We start from the raw sequence: 9725 nt of genomic DNA, 5'->3' as shown, positions 1-9725 counted from the left end.
TCACCGCATGCCAACTCTTCATCTGTCACCTTCAGCATATTTCGGATCATTGATTCTCCTCTCTTGGTCAAGAGAACTTTTTCAGCATCTCAAACATAAAAATGGCTAAAACTCGATTTAAAATTGTGCTAGAAACTTGATTTTTATTGTAGTTTTATCGCTAAAAACTGTACTTTAATAGTAAGTTGATTTTTCGAAAAAACGCAAGAGACGCAGACAGCTAGACACTCTAGCTGTCTGCGCTCTCGCCTTTCTAGACTTTGAACAGTCGTAACTTTGCTCCTAGACGTCCTAAAACCGTGATTTTGGTTTCAAAATGTTCCAATTTGTCTGTTTTATTCAAAAATCCTAAATTCGTTTTTGGAATTTTTGACTAAAAGCTCAAATTTTCCAGGAATTCCTCGACAATCTCAACAGCATGCACTATTTCATCGATCAAATCGCATTTAAATCGGAGATGAAGGGTCCAACGTTTCAATGTGAACCATTTGGAGAATCTGGGCTAAAATTGCACTATTTCTCCTTTCGACAAGGGTTGTTTCCAATTGTAAAGGGGCTTGTGAGAAAAACTGCAAGGACCCTTTTCGAGATGGAGGTTAAGGTATGACTACAAAAAACGGGCCCTAGTTTCTTTCAAAATCAATATTTTCCGAATATTCAAATTGGATATAATTGAACTTGAAAAGCGCTTTAAAATGATACTATTGAGATTACTGTATCTTGACTATGAATAAAGTTACAAGCGTGAAACTCCTAAGCCAGACCTAGCGTCTTTTGCTGCCTGAATTTTTAGAACGTAACTTTGTTCACAGACAAGATACAGTATTCCAAGCACTTTCATTTTGTAGTGCTCGCCAAGTTCTATCATATCTGATTTAGTTGGTCTAAAAATATTGTCTCTGAAAGAAGCTGTAATAAGTTTTGTTTTCGATAACCCCAAATTTCCAGGTCAGTATGCTGGAAAGAAATCAAGAGCGGCGAAAATCCGGAATGGTAGAACATGTGATATTCTCTGTGGAACCAGATGACAATCATCGGAAGGGCAAGCGACTTTTCTACAAGTTCCGAAACACCAAAGCACAGGAAAGCTCTCCTATTTTCAATATTGTGAGTTTAAAGGGCAATGTACAGTACTTTGAGCTCAATTATCTCCTTTTCTGTGAGAGATATCAAAAAGTGATCAACTGATAAAATATTTCTGATATTATGATAAACATTTTGATAGTTGACAACTTCTTTGTATCTTTCATGGAAATTGAGATAAATTGATTTAACTAATTCTAAGGAGTTAGGCCTAGGGGATATATTAATGAAAATGCCATGTAACTCGGTCAGTTTTAGCTCAAATTGCATGAAAGTTGCATTGTTTTAAAGTTCTTAACAAGAGCTTCAAAATGAGTATAAACATGACATTTTTTATAAAATTCCTCTAATTTGGTTTTGGGTCTATGCCTTTAAAAACGTTTAAAAAAAGCCCTTTAAAAAGTAGCTTCCCGAAGTTTCTTAAGTTTCTCTATGAAGACAAACTTTTCGACATTTTTGAGCTACAAATTCAAATTTCCCGCCTTTTTTTACCCCTAAAACGGCGCTTTTTGGAGTTATTTGCAAATTTTGGTGTTTGCACAGAATCGGAGCTACAGTAATCCTGGGAAAATTCAAAAATTGAGTTAGAGACGCAGAGAAGACGAATTTCTAGGGTAGAATTTTGTGCTGAAAATGAATTTGGCATTGATTCTGACCTAATTTGGGTTTAAAGGCGCGGGTCCCGGAAAATTTGGAAAAAAATCTTCAAATTTGAAGAGGGGCTTGATTATACTCATTCGAACCAGAGTTTTGAGCTGAGTCTGAAAATGGAATAGTTTTTGGTCTAGAATGCAAATTTGAAGGATTACGGTAGAAAACGTTGCGCTGGCCGGAGAGTTTTGATTCCAAAAACTTCAAAGGGCCATATCTTGGCTCCTAGGAACCCTAGAATGCTGGTTTTTATTTTAAATTGTTGGATTTCAAATGGTTTATTCTGCAAAATTCAAAATTTTTCAGTCCACCCAAATGCTCGTCGGTCTGCGCGACTTCAAGAACATCTTCCCGTATCATGTGTGCTTCAACAAGCAAATGGTCATCGAACACCTTGGTAAGCTTCCCAAGTGATCGTTATTATGAAGGGGTTGCGTGTCGAGAGGCAACCTTCTTTCAAATTCATCAATTCTCCCCACATTTTGACGTCAAACGGCGGCGATGGCGCATTAATGATTAAACGGACATGGAAGAGAGGGGAAAAGGTGTGGGGAGTGTAATTATGAAAAGATAGTGACGAGAGGGATTGGTTTTTACAGGGCTTCAAAGAACTTTTCGTGTTCTAATTTTCAAATTTTCTAAAAATGTTGATTTTTAAAGAAGTTATGGGCATTTTTGTGAGTAAAGCCAATTTTCGAAATTCGGCCAAGTTTTGTATGGGCCCTAGCTTTTGGAATTTTGCTTCAAACTCAATAAAACCTATATTTTTGAATTTGTCCTGTTATAGGCTTTAAAATGAGCCTAAACACGACTAGGTTCCGTTCACTTTGACTTTTCAGGCGCGTCGCGGTCGGTGCGTTGCGTGTCGAGGTGAAATTTCAAAATAGGCGAAGCCTAGCCGTGCTTAGGCTCATTTTGAAGCGCTAGACAAGATAATTCGATTGGTGTCATTGAAAGTGAAGTTGGAGCAAAATTAAAAGCCTCAATGTGGTTTTTTTTCAGGAATCTATCTCCTCCGTGAATATGGTCTGGAAAACAAGAAGACCCTCAAAGTCAGTGACCTCATGCAACTTGTTCAGCCCTCTGACATCCAATTGACCTATAAAAATGTGCTTAGTTATCTGAACACTCTGTTTATCTTCCAATTGAAGCATCACAGTAAACGGAATGAAGTTCAAGAGGGCTCTTCTGAAGCCTTTCAACAACCACTGGTCCTAAAAGGAGAAATGATGCCATTGAACGATGGTAACTCTATTATCTTCATTTGCTCACCTCATGTGACTACGGTAGGTCCTTTCTTTTTAGGGATTAAGACAAGTTTTATATCTTTAGGTTCGCGACATTCTAAACCTCAAGTTATACATCTCGGATATGCCCATGCACGATGCCACCAGAGACTTGGTCATGTTGAATCAATCAAGAATTTGTCAAATGGAATTGAAGTTAGTTTTTGGAAAAAAACAAAAAAGAGTGTGGCGCCAGTGGGAGTCGAATCCGCGACCTCTAGATTCAAAAGCAGGCGCGTTAGCCAGTAGACTACTCGCGCATCATAAAACATGGAAAGGCAGATGGCGTATAAGAAGGGGGAGGGAAGGGAAGTGGAGAGGGGAGCGGAGGGGAGCGGAGAGTCTAATATTTGGAAATTGTAAAAAGCTTAAAATACTATTTTTCAGCAAAAAACTGGAAGAGACCATGAAAAAGATGAAGCGAATGACCGAAGAGTTGGAGGTCAAAAAATCGCAAACTGATCGGCTCCTATTTGAGTTTGTGCCACCAGTGATTGCCGAGGCATTGCGAGCCTCGAAGCCAGTTCCAGCGCGTAAGTTTGAGCTTAATTATCTCGGTTACTGTAATAGATATCAAATAGTTGTCAACTGATAAAATGTTTGTTAAAATGTCATAAACATTTTGTTAGTTGACTACTTCTTGATATCTTTAACAGGAATTGAGATATAAAGATTTTAAGTTGACAGTGCAAAGTAAAGAAACCTCTAGCTTTGAGCTCAATTATCTAGCTTCCTAAAAAAGATATCAAAATGTGGCCAACTAATAAAATGTTTATCATAATATTAGCTACATTTTATCAGTTGACAAATTGTTGATATCTTTTCCAGGAACTAAAATATATAGGCTCCAACTTGGAAGCTCCAAAAATCCCTATAAATGAACTCAATTTTTCCAGAAGAATTCTCGGATTGCTCAGTAATCTTCACGGACATCCCCGACTTCTTCACAATTAGTGTCAATTGCTCACCAAAAGAGATCATCACCCTGGTCACTGATCTCTTCCATCGGTTCGATCGAATTATTGAGAAACACAAGGGCTACAAGGTCTTATCTCTTATGGATAGCTATTTGATAGTTGGTGGTGTCCCAAATGCCAATCAATATCACTGTGAAGATAGTCTCAATTTGGCGTTGGGTCTGTTGTTTGAGGCAAGACAAGTGGAAGTGCCCAAATTGGGTCAATATGTTCGATTGAGAATTGGTGTACATTGTGGACCAGTTGTGGCTGGAATTGTTAGTCAGCAGAAGCCAAGGTAAAGCTTCTTTAAAAGTTTATTCAAAATTTAAGACTTTCCACACATTACTGTCCAATCTTCATCTTTTTAACTCATCTAGAAGCCAAGGTACTGCGCTTTGAAGTAGAAAATGCCATGAAATCGATGACTGGAGTGGGCAGCGAGGATATCCGGGATTTTTAGGGAATTACTGTAGTTTAGAGACAAATAAATCATATAAATTGTATATTATCTGAAAGCTTAAAGTCTGACAATCAAAATGCGCTAAAAATGAAATTTCTAGCTTAATTCTGAAGCGAGTTATAGCCATTTTTGCAATTGAGAGACGCAGAGAATCTAGAGCGCTCTCGTTTCTCTGCGTCTCTCTAAAGCGCTGTATCTCGGCTCCTAGATGAGCTAGAAAGATGAAAATTGGAAAAAGTTGTTCATGTTACCTTAAAATCTGTATGTTACACATTTCTATCTAGTTTTCGCTTTTCTAGCTCATTGGGAAGAGAGGGGGACGCAGAGAAACGAGAGCGCGCTCGTTTCTCTGCGTCTCTCATATGGCTATAACTCGCGTTGGAATAGGCATAGAAAAATGGTTTTTCTTGCGATTTGATCGGAAAACTTTGTACAATATGGTTTTTTGTTGAAACATTGTGATTCTCACAAAATTCCAAAATTTCAAAAAACTAATTTATGAGAAACATATAAAATTGTATATCGCCTAAAAGTTCATAGTCTGACAATTAAAATGCGTCAAGAATCAAGTTTCTAGCTCATCCAGGAGCTGAGTTACAGCGCTTCAAAGTTTTCGAAGAGACGCAGAGACGCGAGAGTGCACTCTAGTTTCTCTGCGTCTCTTCAAAACTTCAAAGGGCCGTATCTCGGCTCCCAGATGAGCTAGAAACTTGGTTTTTCTTGTATTTTATAGGATTTGAAGCCGCAAACTCAAAAAACATAAAAATTCAGATTCTGCGTGCTCGGAAACACTGTAAACATCACGAAAAACATCTGCGCCCATAGTCAACCCGGAAAAGCTCTGGTCAGCAATGCAGTTCGAACGTAAGCTCCGAGTTATTACATTTTTTGAATTCCCGCCATTTCAGAATGGTCACCAAGCACTTGAAGAGCATTTTTGTGTTCAACGCAAATGGTTATCTAGAATTGGCCACTGGAAAAGTGCTTACTCATTTTCTGGAGAAGAACGAGAAGTGTAGCGTATGGGATATTGTGGATCGGGAGAAAGGTGAGTGGGACACTGGGACATTGGGACATTGGGACATAGATTCAAAAAGAGGCTTTTTCAGCCACCAACGACAGTATCGATGGCTATCGTGAACTCCACTCGGACAATGGAACTGTGGAATGGCAGGAGGCAACGGCAGCGGCGTTCAGGGTTATATCGGTAAGTGCGCTCCAGCTCCATTATCTCGCTTTCTGTGAAAGATACAAACATGTTGTCAACTGACAAAATAATGCTGATAATACGATAAAAATTTTGTTAGTTATCCACTTTTTGATATCTCCTACAGTAACCGAGATATATACATAAACTCAAAGTCGCCTGTTGTCTCAGATTCTGAGGGTAGCTTTCAGGGCTCATAACTCCGGGTCCAGTTTACCCTTTTTTTTTTGAAAATTAGATTTTTAGATTTTGCAGGTTTTGTAGATTGCACTTCAAAAATAACAAAAAACAAACTTCAAACCTAGAGCCACTTTTGGGAGCAGTTTCCTACCCGCTAGCGGATAGTATGGTAAACAACTTTAAGCTCCATTATCTCGATTTCTGTAAAAAGATATCAAAAAGTAGTCAACTGACAAAATAAGGCTGATAATATGATACGCATTTTGTTAGTTGATCACTTTTTGATAACTCTTATGGTAAGCTAGATATATATAGGGTTAAAGTTGATGAAATGAAAAAATGGATTTTTAAGAATTTTAAGAGAACCTGGAATATCTCAACAAAACTTTTTTCGATTTTTCTAATTTTTGTATCATTCAAGTTGTGAAGTTTTGAGCTTTCAAATGATATCCCACACGACCTGTTTTTTCTATTAAAACAGTACAAAATACAAAGTTATTGCAGGATTTTCTAAAAATTTCGTTTTTTGAAAATTTCAAAAAAGTTTAATTTTCTATATCTTTCATCGTTTTTCTAGTTACCATATTCTGATGGAAATTCTGCATTTAAAACATTGAGAGCTTCAAAATGAGCCCAAACACGACTAGGCTCCGCCCATTTCGAAATTTCACCTCGACACGCGACGCAACGACCGCGACGCGCTTGATAAATCAAAGTGGGCGGAGCCTGGTCGTGTTTATACTCATTTAAAAGCTTATAACAGGACAAATTCAAAAATATGAGTTTCATGAAGTTTAACGCGGAATTTCAAAAGTTAGGACCCATACAAAAATTGAAATCAAGCTGACTTCAGAAAATATGAATCGGAAAAATGCCATAAATTTTTTGAAAACCAACATTTTTTCAAATTTCAAAAACCAAAACATAGCCCTTGAAAAGCTCTATAAACAATATATAAATTTCCCGGTCGTCGACGCTCTTGACAACAAGCAGAGCCGTACGAAGAAGGCTCTAACCAGACTACGATCCGTGAAACGGAAATTCCGAACGATTCAAAGCAACGACAGCGGGGTGTCGGTTAGTGAGCCAAATGTGGAGAGCGCTGTGTGCTCGATTATGTGAATTTCTATAAATTTCAAAAATTTGTTTGAATTGATTAATTTTTATTTAATTGCATGATTCTGTATTTTTATAATAACTTTGAAGAATTCGAATAATAAATGCATTTAGTTTATTTCAAATCTTTAAAAAAACCACATTGATACATTACAAATGACTTAATACATGAACGAACGATGTGTTCTGTACTGTAACTTGCTGACATCCAGCTGATCATCGAATTGGAATCCAGTTGGAAGATTCATTGGATCCTTCATCTTTCCTAGATTCCTTCTAACTGCCACGTGGCGAATGATTCCGTCAAATGGCTCATCGTGCATGTCCCATTCGTTACGTCGATGTTCACAGAGATGATAGGATGGTGTGAAGAAACAGGACCATGCATTGATTGAGAAAACGAATGAGGAGAGGAGGAGCATGGAGCAGGCAGGCCAGTATCTCTGGAAACATTGGTTTCTTGATTCCTATCTCGATTCCTGTGAAAGATATCAAAAAGTGGTGAACTGATAAAATTTTTATGATAATGTGATAAACAATTTATCAGTTGATCACTTTTTTATATCTATGACAGGAAGCGAGATAAATTGGCTCAAAGTTGAAAGATAAGGGAGGCGGGGGGGGGGGGGCTTCGAGAAGGGCGCAGAACTGTCAACTTTGAGCCGATTTATCTGACTGCCTGTGAAAGATATTGAAAAGTGGTCAACTGATAAAATGTTTATGATAATGTGATAAACAATTTAATAGTTGACAACTTTTTGAAACATTTGAATTTTGGACCTTAAAGGCGCATGGGTCTTTGCGAAAATCAGCGCAAAAATCAAAATTATTCGAATATAGCCGTGTTTATACTCATTTTAAAGCTTAAAACAAGACAAGTACAGAAATATAGGTTAAATCAAGTTTGAAGCTAAACTTCGAAAGTTAGGACCCAAAACTCACTGATATACAAACTGTCCCGTAAAACACTGCCAAATGAAACAAGCCAAATAGAACTACATGTAGTTTGATCCCAGAAAACGGTTGATTTTCAGGCGGAAGAATTAGGTAGAGATGTGTGCCAATGTTGCAGATGAAGATGTATGCAAAGAAACAACACAGAAGAGCCACAAGCAGAATTCTTGCACATGTCTGAAATAGAAGCTCATTTTAGGCACCAACTTTGAGCTCAGCTATCTCGCTTCCTGTGAAAGATAGGAAAATTTTGTCAACTGATAAAATATTGGTGGTATTATGATAAAGATTTTATCTGTTGACAGATGTTTCCTATCTTTTACAGGAACCAAGATGATTGAGCTCGTTAAGTTCTTACCGCATAGTAAAAGTTGAAGCTCATCCCCAAAAAGCACCCGAAAACGATCCAATGCAAGGAAATCATTCCGAAGAATCCCAGAATCACATGATTTAAGTTCTGAACTTTGGGTTTTCTGACCTGAAGTAACACTTTTGCCCACGGGGCGACTCCAATTATGAGCAGAATGAAAAAAGCGAGTGAGTCAAAGCCCAGATATACAGTTTCCGAGTTTTGACCAACAACATAGAGATGTGAGGCAGCTATCCAGATGATACAATGCCAGAACATAAAATGGCATAGTCGGAATGGCCGAAGATAGGTGTAGAACTCAAAAACGCATGTGATTGTGAACCATAGGGGATTGATAAGGAAGATAATGAATCGTTTTAGAACGTAGAAGAATGTTAAATCAGGCTCTTTCTGAAGACGTGCCATTGTTGATCGATTGGGAGGAAAGACTGGGAAAGGAGAGAATGGACCAAGTAGGTGGGTAGAATGGGGGGAGGAGACAAAGGGGGTGGCATTGACCTCTATAGAGATTACGTCAAACATATGTTGAGGGGCCTAGATAGCATTGCCAGATGGCAGGCTAGGATGCCTAAGATGGGGATCTAATTCTATCCGTGTCTGTGCTCATTTCCCTGCATTTCAAACATTAAATTTGAACTCCCCTTGTTTTGCGCTTCAAAATGAGCCCAAACACGCCCATGCTCCGCCCACTTTGAATTTTCAGATGCGTCGCGGTCGGTGCGTCGCAGTTTGGCAGTTGGAATTGCTTCGGTTCTTCTTACGGTATGTTGCCAGTGGTAAAAGGGTCCCTTAACTTAGAGCCTATTTATCTAGCTTCATACAAGTGATACCAAAAAGTAGTCAACTTATAAAATTTAGCTGATATTATGATAAAAATTTTATCAGTTGACCACTTTTTGATATCTTTAACAGGAACCGAGATAAATCAAATCCAGCAAACCAATGCTTTCCACTCAAACCCAGCGACTCACCCCATAAGGGTCCCTTAACTTTGAATCTGTCTATCTCGGTTCTTGTTGAAGATATCAAAAATTAATAAACTGATAAAAGATAGCTGATATTATGATAAACATTCTATCAGTTGACTACTTTTTGATATCTCGTAAAAGAACCGAGATAAATTCAATGTTTCCAGAAATTCTAGCCCATCTGCGTTCTTCTCCTCCTCTCCTCATTCGTTTTCTCAATCAATGCGCGGTCCTGCTTCTATGTGAACATTGAAAATACAAATGTGATATGCTGAAATCACCTGGAATCATTTGCCACGTGGCAGTTAGAAGGAATCTAGAGAAGGTCCAAAGGATCCAATGAATCTTCCAACTGGATTCCAATTCGATGATCAGCTGGATGTCAGCGGATTATAGTATACTGTGCTGGAGTCTTTTAGGCAACCAATGGGTATTTTATACCACCGGAGGGTTTTGTGGCCCACGATCCAAGGGTACATCGAAAAAGGGTA

General features: G+C 38.3%; 2 protein-coding genes across 2 annotated transcripts in view; one reads left to right on the top strand and one right to left on the bottom strand.

The window, feature by feature from the left end:
• The window catches only part of Cbr-gcy-37, a gene marked incomplete at both ends in the record, with an annotated part of 17555 nt that extends 10607 nt beyond the window's left edge, over positions 1-6948 (top strand). The window contains 11 exons of the mRNA XM_045236326.1: positions 395-601; positions 949-1107; positions 2041-2131; positions 2737-3020; positions 3067-3176; positions 3408-3553; positions 3917-4274; positions 5211-5303; positions 5348-5487; positions 5549-5646; positions 6766-6948. Of these exons, the coding sequence (XP_045095310.1) occupies positions 395-601; positions 949-1107; positions 2041-2131; positions 2737-3020; positions 3067-3176; positions 3408-3553; positions 3917-4274; positions 5211-5303; positions 5348-5487; positions 5549-5646; positions 6766-6948 (1869 nt within the window). The remainder of the gene's footprint in view (positions 1-394; positions 602-948; positions 1108-2040; positions 2132-2736; positions 3021-3066; positions 3177-3407; positions 3554-3916; positions 4275-5210; positions 5304-5347; positions 5488-5548; positions 5647-6765) is intronic.
• Positions 6949-7103: 155 nt separating this feature from the next.
• Positions 7104-8671, bottom strand: CBG13877 (the record flags this gene model as incomplete). The annotated part of the gene is made up of 2 exons (XM_002634732.1): positions 7104-7385; positions 8255-8671. 2 exons carry the CDS (start codon positions 8669-8671, stop codon positions 7104-7106), a joined length of 699 nt encoding a protein of 232 aa, XP_002634778.1.
• Between the last annotated feature and the right edge of the window lie 1054 nt (positions 8672-9725).

Source organism: Caenorhabditis briggsae (genome assembly GCF_000004555.2).
Source record: "Caenorhabditis briggsae complete genome, chrIV, whole genome shotgun sequence".
NCBI lineage: Eukaryota > Metazoa > Nematoda > Chromadorea > Rhabditida > Rhabditidae > Caenorhabditis > Caenorhabditis briggsae.
This window is presented reverse-complemented; position numbering and strand designations above follow the sequence as displayed.